The 19,486-nt window shown below is 48.1% G+C and overlaps 1 protein-coding gene across 4 annotated transcripts; it reads left to right on the top strand.

The window, feature by feature from the left end:
• Nucleotides 1-528: 528 nt before the first annotated feature.
• LOC106969942 (guanine nucleotide-binding protein G(s) subunit alpha) lies at nt 529-19,459 on the top strand. 4 transcript variants are annotated; one of them, XM_053199774.1, is made up of 13 exons: nt 529-726; nt 4,454-4,526; nt 7,698-7,742; nt 12,001-12,055; nt 12,146-12,265; nt 14,141-14,238; nt 17,387-17,441; nt 17,575-17,648; nt 17,764-17,822; nt 17,929-18,049; nt 18,189-18,319; nt 18,635-18,702; nt 18,920-19,459. In XM_053199774.1, the coding sequence occupies exons 1-13, from the start codon at nt 588-590 to the stop codon at nt 19,064-19,066; spliced, it is 1,185 nt and encodes a 394-aa protein (XP_053055749.1). In that variant the 5' UTR covers nt 529-587; the 3' UTR covers nt 19,067-19,459. The 4 variants fall into 4 exon arrangements, with proteins under 4 accessions (XP_053055749.1, XP_053055748.1, XP_053055751.1 ...); XM_053199773.1 differs by having other exon boundaries at nt 11,998-12,055; XM_053199776.1 differs by lacking the exon at nt 7,698-7,742.
• The last annotated feature ends 27 nt before the right edge of the window (nt 19,460-19,486 follow it).

The following is a 19,486-nucleotide window of genomic DNA, read 5'->3' as shown; positions in this document are numbered from 1 at the left end:
CCCTTCCCGGGCACCCGGGGAGTGGGGGGGGGACGCCTCCCTCCGCCAGCTCCCGCCCTCCCCGCCGCCGCGGCCGCTGCCGCGGCTGCTCCTCATCCCTCCTCCTCCTCCTCCTCCTCCTCCTCCTTCCACCCCCCTCGCCGCCGCCGCCTCCTCCTCCTCCCCCCGCCTCCCCCCGCCCGCTGCAAAGCTTTGGGTCGGGGCGGCGGCGGGCCCGGGCCGAGGCAATAAGAGCGGCGGCGGCGGCAGCGGCGGCAGCAGCTCCCGCAGCTCCTGCTCTGGTCCGCCTCGGCCCGGCGGCGGCCATCAGCCCCCTCGGCCTCGGCTCGAGGGGCGGGGAGCGACGCGCTCCCCTCGGTCCGACCGCCACCACCCTCCCCGCGCGCTCCGCGGCCCGCGCCCCGTAGTCCGCCCCGCGCGCTCCTCCCCGAGGAGCCGAGCCCGCGCCCGGCCCGCCCGCCCGGCGCTGCCCCGGCCCTCCCGGCCCCGCGTGAGGCCGCCCGCGCCCGGCCCCGCCGCCGCCGCCGCCGCCGCCGCCGCCGCAGCAGCAGCCCGGCCGCGCCCCGCGCCCCGCCGCCGCCGCCGCCATGGGCTGCCTCGGAAACAGTAAGACCGAGGACCAGCGCAACGAGGAGAAGGCGCAGCGCGAGGCCAACAAAAAGATCGAGAAACAGCTGCAGAAGGACAAGCAGGTCTACCGGGCCACGCACCGCCTGCTGCTGCTGGGTAAGGGCGGGGCGGGGGGCGCCGGCCCCGGCCCGGCCCGGGGGCCCCTCGGGGCGCCCCGCAGGCCGCGCGCGCCGAGCCCGCCCCCCGCCCCGGGCGCGCGCTCCCGAGCCCGCCGCCCGCTCGCGGGCTCTGTCTCTGGGGGGCGAGGCCGGAAGGGGGACCCCGGGGCGCAGATTCGGCCGGGCGGGGGGGGGCGGGGGAGCTCAAAATGGGGCGGGGGGCCGCGGCGGCGCGGGCGCGGGGCCCCCTCCCCCGGCCCGCCCGTTCTCCGTCTCTGTTTCTCTCTCTCTCGCCCTCCCCTTGCTCTTTTTCCTCTCTGTTTTCCGCGAGGCCTACACGACGCCGGGGGTTTGGGTGCATGTTGGGGAGGGGGAGGGGGAGCCCCACAGGGCTCGGGAGACTGCGACAAAAAGAGGGTTTCGGGGACAGGAAATGGGGTGGCGGGCAGAGGGAGGGGGACCCGCCTCCGTGGGGTGTGTGATTTGTTGGGAGAGGGAGAAGAAAAGAGGGGCCAGAGAGGAGGGGGTGACGTGGGGGGGGGGCCGCCGCGGTGGCGGAGGGGACCTCGCAGAGGGGAGGCTGTGGCGAGGGAAGTGGCCGAGGAGAGTGGGGGGGGGGGGCGGGTGACATCAGCCCCTCGGAAGGGATCGGAGTGGTAAAGGTGGTGCAGTGAGGGGGAGGGGGCGCGGGCGAGTCGTGGCGCCGGAGTGGGGGGGGGGGGCGGGGAGGAGGGAGCGCGGCGGCCGCTGGGCGCGACTCGGTGCGTTTCGGGCAGGACACACTGTGTGCGCGGAGCAGACGTGTCCCGGGCCGGGGCCGGCCGTGGAAGGAAGAGAAGGAGAATCAAATAAAATGAGACCAAAAAAAAAAAAAAAAAAAAAATGGAGTTAGTACGCTAAGTGCCCAGTGAAACCAAATGACACGTCATTTTTACAGTATGACCTTTTTTTCCCCTTCCAGACATGCAGGCTTTTTGAAAAGCAAAGAGAATTAATTGTAGCACAGCCCCCTCCCGCCCCCCCCCCCCCACGACACACACACACACACACACACACCATTAACACACGCGCACACACACATTTTCCTGTTGGTTGGCCACATTGAGAGTGCTTTGTGAAAAAGAAAAAAAAGACATTCATAAATCAGAACTGGAAAATGACATTTGTCTGTAAATGGCTTCTTGGTCTGGAAATGGCGTGGGGTTTTTTTTTTGTTTGTTTTTTTGTGTTTGTTTTGGTTTTTTGTCCTTCTCAAGGTGGGAGGGGGCATTGAGAGCGCTTTAAGGAGAAGACTTTTTTTCCAGGTGGAAGGAGATGGGCAGACGTTAATTAGTTGTTTGTCAAGTGACATTTGGTTGTTTGGTTTTGGGTTTTCTCTTGATTGCGGTTTTTCCTCTTTGGCCAAAAAAAAAAAAAAAAAAAAAAGGTGGGGAGGTGGGGGTTGTTAACTATAAGGACATGGCCTCCTTTTTTCTTAAAGGTGCTGATGGGGGTGGGGGGAGGCAAAGTGAAACATAAGCACAAAAGAAATTGTTGAAATGACCACAAGAATGACACAAACATTAATTAGCGTGGAAGTTTTCCACTTCCTTAGTAATTTGGCTATCTGAGTTAATTTGTGAATTTGCGAGGTTAAACCCTAGTTCATGGTCGCACTTCAAAAACAGTTTGACTATAAAGAATAAAAACGTAAAAGGCCGATTTTTTCCTTTGTGGTGGTGCTTGGTTTGCTGTTTCTGGATGGGTCACCTCTTTGTTCTCCTGGGTCCAGATTTATATAAAGCAGAAAATTATTAATTAAGTGGAAACAAGTCTGGTGTTCTATGCATTTGCAATTTCAATAATTAAATGATACATATGTTGAAGTCTTGCCTACAGCTTCTGAAGGTAGAATTATGCTATGTGAATATTAATATGCATATAACTTGATTTCAAAGTATCGGCTTGGAAAAGTCTAGAATCTTTTCCTGGGAATGCCATCTTGTTACCTGAATACTAATTAGAAACAAGTGTGACACTTAACAGTGCCTTAAATTTCTAACACCTTTGCTCTGTGAACACAGTCTCCACTTAATTTGAGACTGTTACTCTGAATACACCTTTTACATCCCTGTGGGCTCATTTTCCCCAGGTGTCCTAGTCTATGTGGCTACATATTACCATGATTGATTGATAGCCTCTGGCGGGGGGGTCTGCAACCAAACTAATAAGCCCCCTCCCCAAGAGGAAACCTCATGATGCCCAAAATGCATCTTAATGACATAAATGTGGAAACTGAGGCACAAATCTGTGCCTGTAAGAGACAGGTGGTGCACATTTTAACACTTCTGACAGAAGAATTTGGAGGTTCTGATTAATGCCTTGTATTCTCTGCACGGAATCTCTTAATAGTGCCTTTAATATTTTAATTTATTAGACTTGGGCTCATTAAGATAGAGTGTTTGCTTTGAAATCAATGTTTCTGTGGAAACTAATTTTAACTTTTATAGATATTGATTACAGCCTTGTGAAAAAGCAAGAGAAGGAGGAATGCTTTGCCCTCTGGGCAGTAAAACAAAAACAATTAATAAAATTAAAACTGAAAAAGGGGGGGGGGTAAAAAAAAAAAACAGATTTGTGTGGGAGGAGGGCCAAAAATTTTTCACATACACAGTACTTGTTCAAGAGAGTATACGTTTGCAAAAAAAAAAAAAAGAATGAAAAAAATAGCAATCCTCCTTCTTGCTGGGTGGAACTGTGCTTTTTCCATAAAATATATGTTTACAAATGAAAGGTGATTTAAAATGGAGGCATGTGCTCCTTTTTACTGTTTAGTTGAGAAGGGCTCGAGGAATCTGAAAATCCAGTGGCTCCCTCATGGTTAAAGTCATGTCCTTTTAACAGTACTTTTCATAGTTGTTGCTGCATGCGAATGTGGTCGTTTTCAAGCACTATATTTGATACCAAAATGTATTTTTCGAGAAGATGACATAAACTGGATGGTCTTCCATTTTCCACCCCCCCCCCCCCGCAACATGGTGGTTGTATCCAAAGAGAATTTATCTTTAGGAAGATACCCTTTGCGGAAAAGGAGGATAAATGGAAAATTGCGGGTTGGGGTTGATTTTTGAGTAGCCCGAGGGGAGAAAAGCTGTCCATTAAAGAAGCTGAATTGTGAAAATTTGCGGGAGGGAAATGCTGCGTCAGTCCGTGAGCTGAAGACAGCGGTGTCTGGGCATTGTTTGTGAATCCTGGGTGTTTTAACCATGAAACCTCTGACAAACCGGGAATTCTGTGGCTATCTACATGTATGTGTATGTTTCACCAGTGAATGCTATTCAGTTTCAGTTTTGACTTCCAAGTTTCTCCCCCCACCCCCTCAAATGACAAAATTGCGTCATCCTGTCTTGGCCCCCCCCTTGCTTTCCCACCCCACAAATTTGAAAACAACCAAAAGAAAACAAAACCCTGAAAACAGCAAGCCCTTTAATTCTTGTTACTGTGATGGCGAAAACACTGCAGGTAGACACAGAGTTGGACGTGTTACTTCGTTTTCTCTGCGTCGAAATGTCAAGGAAGATTGCAAGTCTGTTGTTTTGTTTGTTTGGTGTTTTTGTGTTTCCTGTTGTTGTTGTGTTGTTTGTTTTTTTGCGTGCTGCTTCTGTGGAAAACGCGGCAGCCCTCTTCCCTGCCCAAAGTGTGTAAAATGCCTCCCTCATAACCTGAGACTTACTTTCATTTTCTAGGTGCTGGAGAATCTGGTAAAAGCACCATTGTGAAGCAAATGAGGATTCTGCATGTTAATGGGTTTAATGGAGAGTAAGTGTCAACTCTGTGCTGGGGCACAATGAGATTAACACGTTTTATACTAACCTTTAGGAAGTTTAGGTAGATTTTGGGGGCTGGGCAGCCAATTTTCACTTAATTTTTTCAGCCTACATAGGAAAAAATCCAGGGAAGAGCTCTTTGGAGATCCCCCCCCCCCCCTTAGACTCTTTGGTGCAGCAATAAATAATCAAAGTAATAATAAAGCACCAGTGTTGTTGTAAAACTATCCCCCCCCCCCACCAGGGAGAGAGCACCTGGCTGGCCCCATGACAGGTCTGCTGCAGACCTGCCCAAATTTTGGTGCAGTGGGTCTCTGACATAGCTGACACCTGCTGTGACCACCCCCCCTTTTCAGGCAACCTGACCACTGCAGAGAAGCGCCCCCCCCCCCCCCCAGCAGATTTCAGCGCAATGCGCCATTGCGGGATGTATTAAACTATTAGGGAGGACATTGTTTCAGTAATATTCTCACATGAAAACAAAGTTGAAGGAGACAGCCCTTGTTAATAATTCCTCATTCCCTCACCGTCCTCCCCCCGCCCCGCCCCCCCCCGAAATTAACATTATGGGCAAATCATTGTTTCCCTTTCTAAAAATCAGTAGTCTTGCCTAGAGAAAGAAGATGGAGACTGGGAGTTAGGTACTTCCGGCTGGGTCAAGGGGCATTTTTGCCTTTGAAAAGTCCTTCGAGGCATCTTGGTACAGGACAATTTGACAATACCACAGTGAGAATAAAGATGAAAAGAGAGTGCGTGTACTAGGGATGTAAGAAATGGGGGGGGGTCACGCTTGCCATGAAAAACATGCAAACAGAGGGGAGCGTTCAATACACTCAGAATTTGCTTTTTCTGCCCGGACCCCAGATGGACCCTTCCCATGTGAAACCGAAGGAGCTAAATCTGCCCGCCTCTGTTCTCACTGGATGACAGCAGTTAACCTTACAAACACCTGAAGACACTAGTTTACAATTACTAGCTGGTTAGCAATCCCATTCCCTTTCTTAAACCTGGATTCAGTTGAAAACTTGTCTCAGTTTGGTTTCATGGGGGGCGGGGGGGGCATTGAGTCAAGGTCGCATAGTTTAATTCAGTTATGCGCCAAACGCCCCCAGAACAAACCAATAAAGAGGCAGTTACTGACACCTACTATGCACCAAGCACCAGGCAAACAAAGATGAATTTTCTCACCTTTCAGAGGTACCAGGACTGTGCCTGAAGGCAGCTCTTTATGGAACATTCTAGAATTTCTTAGGTCACATAATCGGGGCTAAGGATGATGTCACACATACAAATGGACGGTTTAGTTTAGGATGCTCTTTATCCTTGAACCTCGAATTCAGAAGGATGGGCTGTTTTACCAGTTTTATGAATGGCTCGTTATCAATATGGATATACAGGCGGTTAATTGAGTAGCTCGCTCGCAGCTCTTAATTCCTGACACACCCTTCAATAAAGCCCTCTTTCCAGAGATTGCCATCAGTTGATAAACAAAAAGCCAGAAACCGACTTTTTAGCTATGTGAATTTGTAATTTAAAGAAAAACTTTGCATAATTATTTCCCTTGCATCTTGCCGGGGAGTGCTTCTCCATGAGGCTAGTTAAGCAAAAATGATTTGACCATGTACCCTCTAGATAAATATTTTGATTAAAACTGGACATGGCTAGCATTTTTAAAAGGATGCAGCAGCCACTGTTTACCTTAGCTCGAGTCCAGTAGAAGATAGGACATCCTTGCAATAATTTACTTAAGGTTTTATTACTCTACAGACTGCCCTACGGTTTCTTAATTTTTAGAGCAAGGATTCTCCTCCCTTAGCGAGCCAGTCTGTAATGCACATGAGGCATTTAAACCAGAACTTCTCTTTTCTATTTTCTTTTTAAAAAGAGGAAGCGACATTCCCAGTTTGCCTGCCTTGTAGAGGAAGCCATAGGTAATCTCTGAGGACGTTAAATTTAGCCCGTGGAAGTGACATACAGGGGAATTCTTCGTGTGAGTCTAGAAACCTTATTTTTATCTCCTTCAACTGAGCCTCCTTTTTTCTTTTTCCTCACTGCGGTATTGCAACAAAAGCGGTTTCCTTCTTCACTAGGAATTCCCTATGAAATGGTGACATCCATCCACTAAAGGGTGTTCTGCGTGGTGCAGGGGCCTTCTCCTCCTCGCTCCCGTAAATGTGCGCTTTGTTAGGGCTGGGCTAAGCTATGAGATTTGCCTTAACTATCCGCAGACTGCCGTGCTGGTTACATTTTGAGAGTAAGGTGTACTATTAATCTGACCTTCAGAAATACAGAGGTCAAGTGCGGATTTTCCTAACTCAAAGCTAACTCTTCCTTACATTTAGTGCCAGGGCGGGGGGGGGGGGGGGGGGGGGGGGCGGGGGGGAAGGAGTGCCATTAACACTGGTTGAGCTAATAAGCTAATCAATTAAAAAACTCTGTAGAACGCTTAGCCGTCCTGCCCTTCCTACCTTCAAGGAGAAATTCCTACCACTTATGAAGATTGGGTTTTGTTTTGTTTTGTTGGGTTTTGTTTGGTTTTTGGAGGTGTAGTGAGTTTTGTTCTTTTAATTTTTTTTTCTTTTTTTCTTTTTTTGTTTTGTTTTTTGCTGTCTCACAGTTCAGACATAGTTTTAATTGATGACAGTTATCAGGAACGAGTCTATATAAATAAAAACATTTCCTAGGTAGTTTCCCTGACCTCAAGAAGGGAGGAAATTAATACTGCACCAGGAAATCATGGGCAAAAATCACCCGTATCTCTGCCTTTGTGTGTTCAGATACAACACGGTGAAAGATTGAGATCTGGGAGAATCCAGGAGCCTTATGCGCGGCTCTGTTCTCCAAAGAATTGTGAGATAAATCACTGCTTTATCTCCCTGATGCATGTACATTTAGTGAAAGCACAAGAAAATAATTATCCGTCCCTTCTGTATACCCTACCGGAGAGTCTCCAGAGGGCTCGGCTAATCCTGCGGCAGAGGTGTGGTGTTCTTTCCTCCACGGCCTGCAGTCTCAGTGGACATTGCAACTTAGCCAGAAAGGCGGCTAAGAATTAACGGGAGGATGGTGACCGTTTGTTTAGGAATGTAGAGAGGCTGTGTGGGGTTTTTGGGAAATTGCGGTGCCTTGCAGATTAGGTGAGCTTTCAATCTCTCTTTAAAAGGGGCGGCGAAGAGGACCCGCAGGCTGCCAGGAGCAACAGCGATGGGTAGGCACATTCAAAACCACAACAACTTTGTAACAAACAAACAAACATGAAGATCATCCTGGGAAACTGAGGGCAGAGCCCCGGGGAGAAAACAAAACTCATCTCAGGGCCATCAGCCATCTTGGTATACATGTTTGCACATGACACATAATCTCTTCACATTTCAGAGCAAGTGCAGTGCAAAACATAATTTTTTTTTTTTTTCTGGCCATCCTTTAAATGTAATTAAATCCAGGTGGGGGAAAGTTAACAGATTTCAGCTTTAGACGATCAGTTTAAGATTTCGAGTATTGATGTTTTTCCATATGGTTTCTGTTTCTCCACCCACCCCACCCCCCAGCTCTCCATTTGAATTGGCTACTCGTTTTTAAAACTAGACTAAATTCCATCCACCCGCTGCTTGGTCTGATGTTAAAATTTCAGACTTTTCGGAGAGGAAAAAAAAATCTTTTTCCTCTATTAAGATACATGGTGCTGCACCGTCTATAATTTGGGGAGGGGGGGAAAAAACGCCTCGGCACCTTGAGGAGGTCATTGTTAAGAATGGTCTCGAAAAGCCTCTGATCTTTTAAAACTTCTCAAATGTATGTTAACCAGAGGCACTTTGCCTTAGCCAGTGGATAGGTAATTCACGATGGCATCCGCTTTTTATTTTTTTTTTCCCCATTCATTATCAGTTTTGTTTTTCTTCACTTCCTACATCCCCGCTGCCCATCACACGCCGACATGCACACGCATGCCAGGTAACCATCGCAGCTCAGCTATTTCTCATGAGAACACGCAGAGCCGACTGACCCAGCCTAGGGCATCTCAAAGAAATAGCTTCTGTGGCCGGGGGTGGGGCGGGGCAAAGGATACCGGGGTGGACAAAGTGACTTACACATGTCTGTTCATCTGTTTCTTTTAGAATGTATTATCCCTAGATGGTGGCTACAGTTTCTCCTCTTCCCGGCTATGCTATCCCACTTTGCATGCTGGAATTGCCTGGTCTTTAGGAACCTCTAATAAGAATACTATTCTGTTGTGGGGGGGAGGGGGATGGGGCCCTACCACCTAACATCTAAAGATAACTCAAAACAAAACAAAACAAAAACAAAAAAAACCACAAAAACCCACAAAACCACACACAAAAAAAAAATGGAATGAAATCCTTAATTGGCAAAAATGTAGTGTAACAGCAATCAAAAAAAGGCATCTACATAAAAGTGACTAATTGACAGTTTACTGTACCAAAAGTTGGCATCTGAGAACTAGGACAAGCCCATATTGACCCCCCCGACTCTGTACTAGATGCTGTGCTAGACCCCGGAACCCTACTAACACCTGCCTGCACTTCTATCTGTGACTCTGTTCTGCAAGTAAATAGAAGTATTAACATACGTGATAAATAAAAATTCTCTGCATGTTTCAGCAATCCCTGTATCCTGCGTCTGTCTTCTTCTTTCTTCTTTTGTCTGTCCTTTCCCACAAATGCATAAAGAGAAAGGTGTAGGACCAAAAGAAACTTAGTATAGCATAGCCTTCCCCCACCACTTGGTTAGCTGAAGGGGGGGAGGGAAGGGACTTTTAAAATAAAACCCCAGGCGACAGGCTTCATGGACATGCTGGGGGGGGGGGGGGGGGCCATGTCCCAAAAGCATTTCCAGCCCCACCCAGTGTTTTAGTCCATCAGATCAAAATTGTAGCGGTTGATACATAACTTGGTTTTGTTAAGTAGTTCAGAGACATCTGAGGAATTCTCTCTGAATTTCACCATCAACGTTAAATTCATTAAGCGATAGTAAAAATGATGATAAACCTGCCAGCCCCAGTATAATGTCTCCATCTACATAGTAATTGCTTCAATGGAAGAATTTTATGTTTTAGTATTACACACCCGAATTAGATTTTAGATTTCTCTTTTAGCTGTTTTATACTTGATCTACTCCCACACCTATTCACATACGTAGATGAATACTGAACACGTTCTCAAAATATCCGTATTTAAGACTGGAAGTTTTCCAATTATCATACTACTACTTAGACCAAAATATCAAACTGAATGAAAGAACCTCCTTTCTGGAAGTACTTTCCTCTTGCTCCATGTACCTCTGGGTAGTTAATACCCGGACATCTCTAATTTTAACCACTGTGGGACCTTGAAAGCTAGGGTGACGTAATGGCTCTCATTACCATGGAAATGGAGCCTGTTTTTAATGAATGGGATTTGTCCTGTGGGGTTCTAGGTAAACCTGGGCCTGTGTGCGAACATTAGGGGCAAACACGCATCCTTTCAACATTTCTGACGTCTACGTAACTGACTCAGACTCTAGCACCAAGTCTGGACATGGTTCCTGATTTCAGAAATGAGCTTCACGGGTGCACACACACGAGCTGAAAGGTCCCACAGGGCTCAGGGCTCCCGTCCCTTTCCATGGAGGGTGGCGGCAGTAAGCAGGAGTCTGGGGGCCAGGGGCACCCTTGCCATCGGGGTGTGGATGCCACGCTCCTGGTTTGCAGGACCCCTCTTGCTGTCCTGCCTGTTCCTCAAATTCTCCTGACTCCCAGCACTTGTAAGTGGCCGTGAGGGGGTTCCTGGTACGGTCTTTTACCCCCAGCCTCCCCCACTGATAAGAACACCTGTAAACCAGCTTTTTAGTCTGACATTAAAAGCAGTTGCTCCAAAGCCAGTTTAACCGACAGCGGGCTGACCCTGCCTGGGAAACGGGGGAAATGAAATCAGGAAGTGTGGACCCACCCCTCAGATCTTTATTTTGGTAAGAATGAAATACTTAATGCTAGCTATTACAGCTCCTTGAAAAAAGTCACGAGCGGGATCTTCGGAGGCGGGGGCAGAGCTGTTGGCAGGCGAGCACACGGCCGCCCCCCCCCTCCCCCTTCGAGAGCTCTCTTCTCCACTCCGCACTCCTAACCATGCTGCCAGGCTGCGGTTGCTGTCACTCCCCCTCCGCGTCTTCCCTACACTAACACACTGTCGCGTTCTGCTCCTGAGGGGCCACGGGTTTAATTTCTACCTCCATGCCGGGACTCCTGGTGAAATCAACCAAGTGAAAGCGTCAAAAATGAGGAATTTTGACATTTTCTTTAAAAATTATACACAGCAAGGAAAAGTGAGCCCCGTCCCCTCTCCTGCCTCCGTGGCGCACTTTTCAGCCTCAGTTTCCTCTGGGAGGGGGGAGCACCTTAACCTCCCCGTGACCGTGCTGTCTTGTCCCGGGGCTCAGTACACCGTACATATGTCCTGAATATTGGTTCCACGCCCCCCACCCAACACCACAAGGTTGAGGCAATGGGTGTATTAAGATTTATACCCCAAGCGAGAGGTCCTTTTTATCCCCTGAAGACACAAACTCTAGAATGTTCTTTGGTCGTGTCTCCAATGAAGAACAGTTGCCGGCAGACCCCTACAGCACTTGAGTTGATGTAACTGGGTGTAAACATTCCTCCGGGGGACCCCAGAAGCCACAGGGTGTGACCTTTACTTATGGTCCCAGTGACCCTGAATAAATAGATCACCATGTCCTATATGACTTACATTCAGGTCATAATTAAAAGGCCACTAAACCTCTAACCTCCAACCCCCCCACCCCAGCACACGAGTCCCAGACCATACAGACTTCTGGGGGGCAGAATCTCATTTTATCCCTATTTACATTGAGGGACCAATGTATATTATCACCTAGGAATGTCGTTGCCAGCTGACTGACATGATGACTTAATAAAAATGGCCTCAAAGCGTCAGAATCTGTAATCTCACCATCTGCACTCACTGGTTCTCTGTATACTAAGCCAGTGACCAAGTAAGCCCCAAGAAGAACCATGAAACTTTTTCTCCTCCCTAGTATGTGATTGACATCACCCTCTTCCCCCCAACACAAACACACGCATGCACGCACACACAGGGATGTTGATAAGGGCCAGGAGTGTTGGTGTGCAATGGGGGCTTCAAAAAAAAAAAAAACTGGAACCACATCTGAAATAGTCCATGAACCAGGTCTGACTTCTGGTACAGTAGCCTTGATTCTTATCTCGATGCCAATCTGCTAATCTGCCCCAATCGGGCGTGTCCTCGGGACACATTTGGGAGGTTATAATTTGAAACCACCTTTATTCAGGAACCTCCACTCTGTACAGATCTGAATCCGCAGGTCTTTCAAGAACAGAATACTATGCTTTTAGTTGGAATATCTTGACTAAAGAGACGCTGTTTGCAAATGTGATGCAATATGATTTCTTTTTCTTTTCAATCCCACTGTAGTGAGAAGGCAACCAAAGTGCAGGACATCAAAAACAACCTGAAAGAGGCCATCGAAGTATGTGTTTGGGTCCTTTGTCTCGTTCTTCTCTTAGCTCCCCTTTCAGATAGTGCTGTCCCCCTGACTGCTTTGCTAAATCATTTTCAGACCATCGTGGCCGCCATGAGCAACCTGGTCCCCCCCGTGGAGCTGGCCAACCCTGAGAACCAGTTCAGAGTGGACTACATTCTGAGCGTGATGAACGTGCCCGACTTTGATTTCCCTCCCGTAAGCTAATCTCTTGAATCATTCCTTTGCCCCCTCCCCTGTACAGTGGGCGGCACAGGGTGATGAGCTCTGGTGACCGGTCACCTGTGCATCGCAAATCGGCACACCTGTGTCAGAGCCACAGTTCGGGCCGAACACATTTCTGTGATGCTGATTCTTACAAAAAAGTGAATTCCGTTAGGGCTCAAAATCCTAATCATCATTAGGGCTTTGCTCAAGATGGGTGAGTGGAATTCTGTCACCCCTTGTAAATCTTCCCACCCCCCCCCCCACAAGTAAGCATCACACTTCATTCTCACGACGTTAGATTGTAGGTTTTTATAAAGGAAAACGTCGTGAGCTGCGGCAGCCTGAATTATTCCCTCATACACGTCTTGTGACAAACAAAACTGTATGTTAAATATGGCACACAAATGCTAATTGTCCAGTTAAATGAAAGTATCCAAAGATACCAAGGAATGCAGAAGTGAAGTGCGAGCCCTGGGTTTTATAAATGGAAGACATTCTCCTTTTAAACAGTTCGCTATTTGACCTTTATTAAGGTTTTTTTTTTTTCTTTTTCTTTTTCTCTAAAATCAGTGCTTGCCTTGGGGCAGATGAAACCTTTTCTCTCTTTTTTTTTTTCCTTTGAAAAAAAGAAAAGAAAGGACTTTCACCTAAATTGTAACTTGGGAGAGTTTCTTCTGCCCATCCTGGTTGATGTGCGGGACCCTGTTTACAAAGGTTCTCTGTTCCATAAAGAACTATTTTTAGGGAACACAGGAGGAGCCATACCCAAAACATACGTTTTGACCCCTCTGTAGGGGAAGAGTCGTTTATAAGAGGGGGACGGGAAACAAGATGGGAAGATGCACCAGTTTATAAGGCCCAGAAGGAAAAGACTTGTCTACAGTTAGAACAATGAGTTATTGTTGCCTTTTGTCAGGCTTTCCTGGGAATTTGTGTTTGTGTATTTTAAATGGGCTTGGCTGCAAACGTACGCTAGCAGGGAAGCAGTATTAATAAGTATGGCTAGGTGAATTTTTTTTTTAAATAGCGTGTTTGAAGAAAACTCCAGCAGTAAGAGCAACATACAAAATGCGTGTTTCTAACAGAGGGGAGAATGGCAGCCCACTGAAAATGCAGCAGAACAGTGACCTTTTATCAGTCGCGCCGGCATCTGAACTTCGTGTCCCCTACCTACTTTTAATCCTTCTCTTGGCTGAATTCACACTGAAGAAAAACCCTCTCTTGCCTTGTAAGGGAAGACTGCCCCCACAGAATTAAAAATGTGTTCAAATGACACGTGAATCATAACCGATTGCAATTTAAAGCGACACAGTTTATTTGCTCCTTTGTTCCCATTAGGACCCTTCCCAAAGGACAGGCACCGACAGGGCCACGTTTGCCAGTGGTTCCCAACCATACTACTTTTTTGGTAAAATTCAAATTTTCCTGGAAGGGAACTTCATCCCAAGCACATCTTACAAATGAAATATCTTGTGTTCACAACACTGAATCATTTCTTGGCATATTCTCCTAATGCAGATTAATGTATATCTTTCCCATATAAGCAATTGTGTAAAGAAGCAAAATTATTCGGTAGGTGACTATGTCCCGCACCGCCCCCCCCCCCCCAAAAAAAACCTCACCTAGGAGAACTACCCAAGACCCGTAATTCACAAGAAGAGACAGCAGGAATTAATTACTCTGGCTTTTAATTACGTTTCGCAAATTGAGTGAAAACCCTTTTGAGCATGAAGTCGTTAACTTGGCTCTCAACTGGGAATCCCACCCCGTGCTGGTCACACCGTGGACCGTGGTGTGGGGGTTAGGGGGGCGGCGCGGTGACGGCCTGGGCACAAGCTCATCGGTGCTCTCTCCCGTGTGTCTCAGGAGTTCTACGAGCACGCCAAGGCGCTGTGGGAGGACGAAGGAGTGCGTGCCTGCTATGAGCGCTCCAACGAGTACCAGCTGATTGACTGCGCCCAGTAGTGAGTAACCTCTCTCCTGCCTCCGCACACGGGACGGGCACGCCTTGAGAAAGTGCTAGAAGCCTCTACTCCCGCTTGTCAAGTTCTTTGCGGAAGAGTTGCGTTCACAGAGGCCAGCCAGTCATTCTCACCTGCACTTAGAAAGTTCCAGTTGGAGTCATTTGTTCTGTAAAGCCCTTAATTACACTTTTTTAGTGCAGCGACATTATTTTATATAAACAATTAGTGCCTTTTAGAGCAAAATGATAATTACTTGCAAAAAGGTGACGCTCGGAATTAATTAGCTTGAGGTAATTAACTGGATTGACCTCCAAGCTTTTAGAAAGAGCGGGCAGCTCTCGTACTTGGAATAATGTAAAAATGCTGTATTTTATTGCTATAATTTAAAAACCTAGGGAAATGGTGAGGACAAAAACATACCTCCCCCCTCCTCGGTAGCTAGCGGTTGCCTTGCTATTTCTGCCATCAGGTAAGTGACTACAGTTAGTCGAGTTAGGTTTTGTGTTGAATTCCATGTCCTACCCTTATCCATCCACACTGGGCTTCGATTCAAGGATGCTTCCCCCTATGGGGGGGGGGGTGCTCCTCTGTCCCCCCTTCCAGTGGACATGATAACACATACCTGGAAAGTTGCCTTTTAAATAGCCTACCACCTCCCTCATCCTGTACATGTTAGATAGCGAATACGTGATGGTCAGAGCCGTAAAAAAATTCTTAACATTGCTTGTTGGCTGCTGTTGCACAAACGTGCTGAGGGGTCGCAGTTAAGATATTCGGAAGCTGGAGTGTCTTGTGACCGGGCAGGTGGGGGGTGGGGGAGGCAAAAGACATTTGTGGGGTTTCAACCTTTCTTCTATAGGTAGCTGAAACTCAGAAATGGCTTTGCTATTATGTAGAAAATACTAAGTACTCAGGACCAGGGTTCCAGGCTGGCTCACCAGAAGCCGAAATTGCATTACTGAGGAATTTATTGTGAATACCAGTTGAATAAATAGGAGGCAGGAAGAGGTAGCAGCAAACAAACAGCAAGTTCCCTAGAATCCCGTTATCTGCAAATCACAGAGGCATTTGGTAGGGTCTGTGAAACCTATCAATTTATCTTTCCCTGGTCCCGCCTTCCCATAGGAAGTGCACAGTGGATTATTTCCACTTGTCACATAGAGGGCTTTTTCATGGCTGGGTATGCAGGCAAATCTGTGTATTTTCTCAAGGACAGAAAAACAGTCCATCTTGGCCAGTCCCTGTGACCCCAACCCCCTACCACTTCTTCAACAAAGTCCCTGATTTTCTCAAAAGTTTGAACTGAAAGCTGGAAGTGCTAATTATAGTAACTCAAAACAAATGGAAATCCTGGAATTGTTTGCGTTTTGTATTTTGGATCCGAGTCAGAAGTACAGGTACAACATTGGGAGGGTTTAACCCTCCCAGCTTTCAGTGCTCTGGAAGGGGGAGGGCGTGACAGTTTCATTAACAGTCATTTAGCCAGCATTTGTTTTGTTTTGTTTTGTTTTTGTTTCACGCCATTTAAAAGTTTTCTTTTAAAGCAACGTTAAACTGCTCCTGCAAGTTTATCAGAAAATGGCAACATCTGCACCGTTTATGGAAAGTTTTAAGGAAACTGGGGGGGGGGGGGGGGGGGTTGTGGAATGAACGTGGCTTAAAACTTTTAAAATGTCTTCCCTGGTGGGATGATTGGAACAGCCCCCTGTGCACAGTGACCAGCACGTTTCTGGTTGAACTGCCTTTATGTCCAGGTTGCCATACGGGTACCTTGACTATTTCTTAAGCTGCCTATTTTTATTTGTTGAGCTGGGGTTTGGCTGGCCCGGGTCCAGATGTCGCTCTCACAAGATTTGGTGCTGATGATCTATTTATAGAACTGTGGTTCCGTTGCCATGGCAACGTGCTGGAGGCCAGGGCGGCTGGGGAGCTATTTCTGGACTGGTGCTCTAATGTAGGACTGATTGGGCAAGTTAGTATATCCTCTAAGCCAGACTAACTCTAAAGTGGTAAAAAGGAAGGGGGGGAAAAAAACTTACAGAATTTTGTTAGGTAGATTTTTCTCTCTGGGGGATTTTCTTTTCTGATTAGCCCACTTTCAAAACAAATTCCAAGCCCCCTTGCCTCCCCTGCCCCCCCCAAAAATAACCCCCTGGTTTTAAACTTAATTTTCCATATTAATTAAATGACCCCAATCTTTCCAAAGTTAGTTTTCCTAATGGTGTGCCCAGTGAAGCAACACGGGCAGGACCATCCTTGCTTTGGGAAGAAAGTTATGGCCACTGCCTGCTCCTCGCGGAGAGCCTCCTTAGTGTGCATGATGGGCTCTGGGGCTCTGAGCCTCTCTTCTGTGCAGGACCCTTGCCATGGGAAGATCCATAACCTGGATGGCTGTGAGGTTTCTGAAAAACGCAAAGTCCCCTATCTGGAGTGTTGTATTTCATGGACCCAACAGAACGGAAGGGCACTGTGTGCTTATTTCCTGTTCGGTGTGGTTAGGGCAGAAAGGGGCCCTTTGTGTCCGCCTCCTTTGTTCTCTTTTAATAAGCGAGATTCTTAAAAAGTAGGAGGAAGGGATACCCATTCTGAGTAATTCAAACAATCTCATTTTCATGAGTCCCTGGAGGGGAAAATCCTTGCTGCTTTTAAGTGTGCCATTTTACTCTTTACCCAAAAACAGTGGAATGAAGTGGGGCAGCATACAGTTTTGGAATTACTTGTCATTTTAGTCAAGGCCAGATAACTTGAAAATTTTAACCTTTTAGTCCTTATCAACGGCACAAGCTCAGATAGGCCTGATTTCGGGCCCTCTGCCGGTTGCCGGGCGCGGAACTGAGACCAGAGCCAGCCCTGCGCTCGTCCCGTGCTCTCCCTGTAGGCCGGGCCCCCCCCCCGCCCCAGCGAGAGTCCATTTTCCCGGTCCCTAGATCTACCAGCCAGATAGGGTGACCTTAAACGCTGCCTGCGCTAACCCCTCATAGGCATCGAGGCCTAAGCGTGAACGACAAAGCCCCCACTGACTTCCTGCGCCTAACTACGACACCGTCGTTTCCACTGAGCTCAACTAACTGTACAGCGAGGCGGGAATTGCGGGCAAATGCGGCATGAGCTCTTGGAACACCCCGGTGTGTCTGTCTTTTCCTCCCAGCTTCCTGGACAAGATCGATGTCATCAAGCAGGCTGACTACGTGCCCAGTGACCAGGTACGCAGAGTCCTCAGAATCAGAGGACTTGGAGCCCCCTTTCCAAGCTCGTCAGGATCTCTGCGCCCAGTGGGCGGTTGTTAATATTCCAGTTGGATTCGGTGAGATCCACTGACCCGGGTTTTGTTTTTAGGATCTGCTTCGCTGCCGCGTCCTGACTTCTGGAATCTTTGAGACCAAGTTCCAGGTGGACAAAGTCAACTTCCAGTAAGTGAACGATCCCCTTCCCAGAACGGACGCGTTTCCTTCTGTCCCGCCAGCAGCAGAGTGGCGGGACGGTGTCAGCCCTGTGGGGTGACCGGGTGTCCTCTGTCTCCCGCAGCATGTTCGACGTGGGTGGCCAGCGTGACGAGCGCCGCAAATGGATCCAGTGCTTCAACGGTACGCAGGCCGCGAGGAGCTCTGCTCTGGGGACACTCCGCTCTCTTGACTGTTAAAGGTCATTCTCGCCTCTAACCCACACTGCTTCTGCTTTCTTGGGCCGCAGATGTGACTGCCATTATCTTCGTGGTGGCCAGCAGCAGCTACAACATGGTCATTCGGGAGGACAATCAGACCAACCGCCTGCAGGAGGCTCTGAACCTCTTCAAGAGCATCTGGAACAACAGGTGTGTGGTGCCCCGCCCCCCGGCTTCTCCCAGTTCTCTCACCCCGGGGTCCTGTCCCCGATCTCCAGGCCCCGTGCAAGCGCGTCAACCCCTTAGTGCGTCCTTTTCCTGGACCTTAAACCTGCACCCTCTCTGCCAGATGGCTGCGCACCATCTCCGTGATCCTGTTCCTCAACAAGCAAGACCTGCTCGCTGAGAAAGTCCTCGCTGGGAAATCGAAAATTGAGGACTACTTTCCAGAATTTGCTCGCTACACTACTCCCGAGGATGGTACGTACGACCTCCTGCCGAGGGCCGGGCCCTTCTCGGGTTCACGGGGCCTGTATGCTCCTGAATATGCCGGACGGGTCCGTTCCCGGAGGGTTTTCATGCCAGTGGAGTTTAAGAGTCCCCTCAATGAACAACCTCTAGAAGAAAGGAAGCCTCTCTGCGTTCCCGCCCCCAGACTCTAAGGGAGCTTGTAGGGAAGCAAGAGAAGCTTCTTTCTGCCTATTTGCCTATGGAGAAATGAAGGGGCCCCGGTGATGCCAGCTCTCTGGCTCTGCTCGCTGAATGACCTTACCCCGATTTTTCTGTTCTTCGTAGCTACTCCCGAGCCCGGAGAGGACCCACGCGTGACCCGGGCCAAGTACTTCATCCGCGACGAATTTCTGGTGAGTAGAGACCCTTCTCTGGTTCTCTCTTGTTCTTTTTCTCAGCGGTGTGAATTGGCTGACTTAAATGTGGGGACTGACCTCTCCAGTTCCCTTTTGTTTCGCCAAGGACCGGTGTGAACTTTAGCGGAATCTCGGTAGCCGGTCGATAGTCTGTCGTAGGTGCCCCGCGGGCGACGGTGTGGTCTGACTGTGTCGTCTTGTGTTTGTGCCACAGAGAATCAGCACTGCCAGTGGAGACGGGCGTCACTACTGCTATCCCCACTTCACTTGCGCCGTGGACACCGAGAACATCCGCCGTGTGTTCAACGACTGCCGTGACATCATTCAGCGCATGCACCTTCGTCAGTACGAGCTGCTCTAAGAAGGGAACACCCAAATTTAAGTCAAGCCTTAAGCACAATTAATTAAGAGTGAAACGTAATTGTACACGCAGTTGATCACCCACCATAGGGCATGATTAACAACGCAGCCTTTCCTTTTCCCCCCAAGTGATTTTGCGAAACCCCCTCTTCCCGTCAGCTTGCTTAAATATTCCAAATTTAGAAAGCTTAAGGCGGCCTACAGAGAAAAAGAAAAAAAAAACAAAGGCCACAAAAGTTCCCTCTCTCTTTCAGTAAATAAAATAACAGCAGCAAACAGAAATAATGAAATAAAAGAAATAAATGAAATAAAAGAAATAAATGAAATAAATGAAATAAATATTGTCTTGTGCAGCATTAAAAAAAATCAAAATAAAAATTAAATGTGAGCAAAAGGATGTGAGTCCTGCCAGTTATTTACG

The sequence above is a fragment of the Acinonyx jubatus genome, chromosome A3, assembly GCF_027475565.1.
Source record: "Acinonyx jubatus isolate Ajub_Pintada_27869175 chromosome A3, VMU_Ajub_asm_v1.0, whole genome shotgun sequence".
NCBI classification, from domain to species: Eukaryota; Metazoa; Chordata; class Mammalia; order Carnivora; family Felidae; genus Acinonyx; species Acinonyx jubatus.
This window is presented reverse-complemented; position numbering and strand designations above follow the sequence as displayed.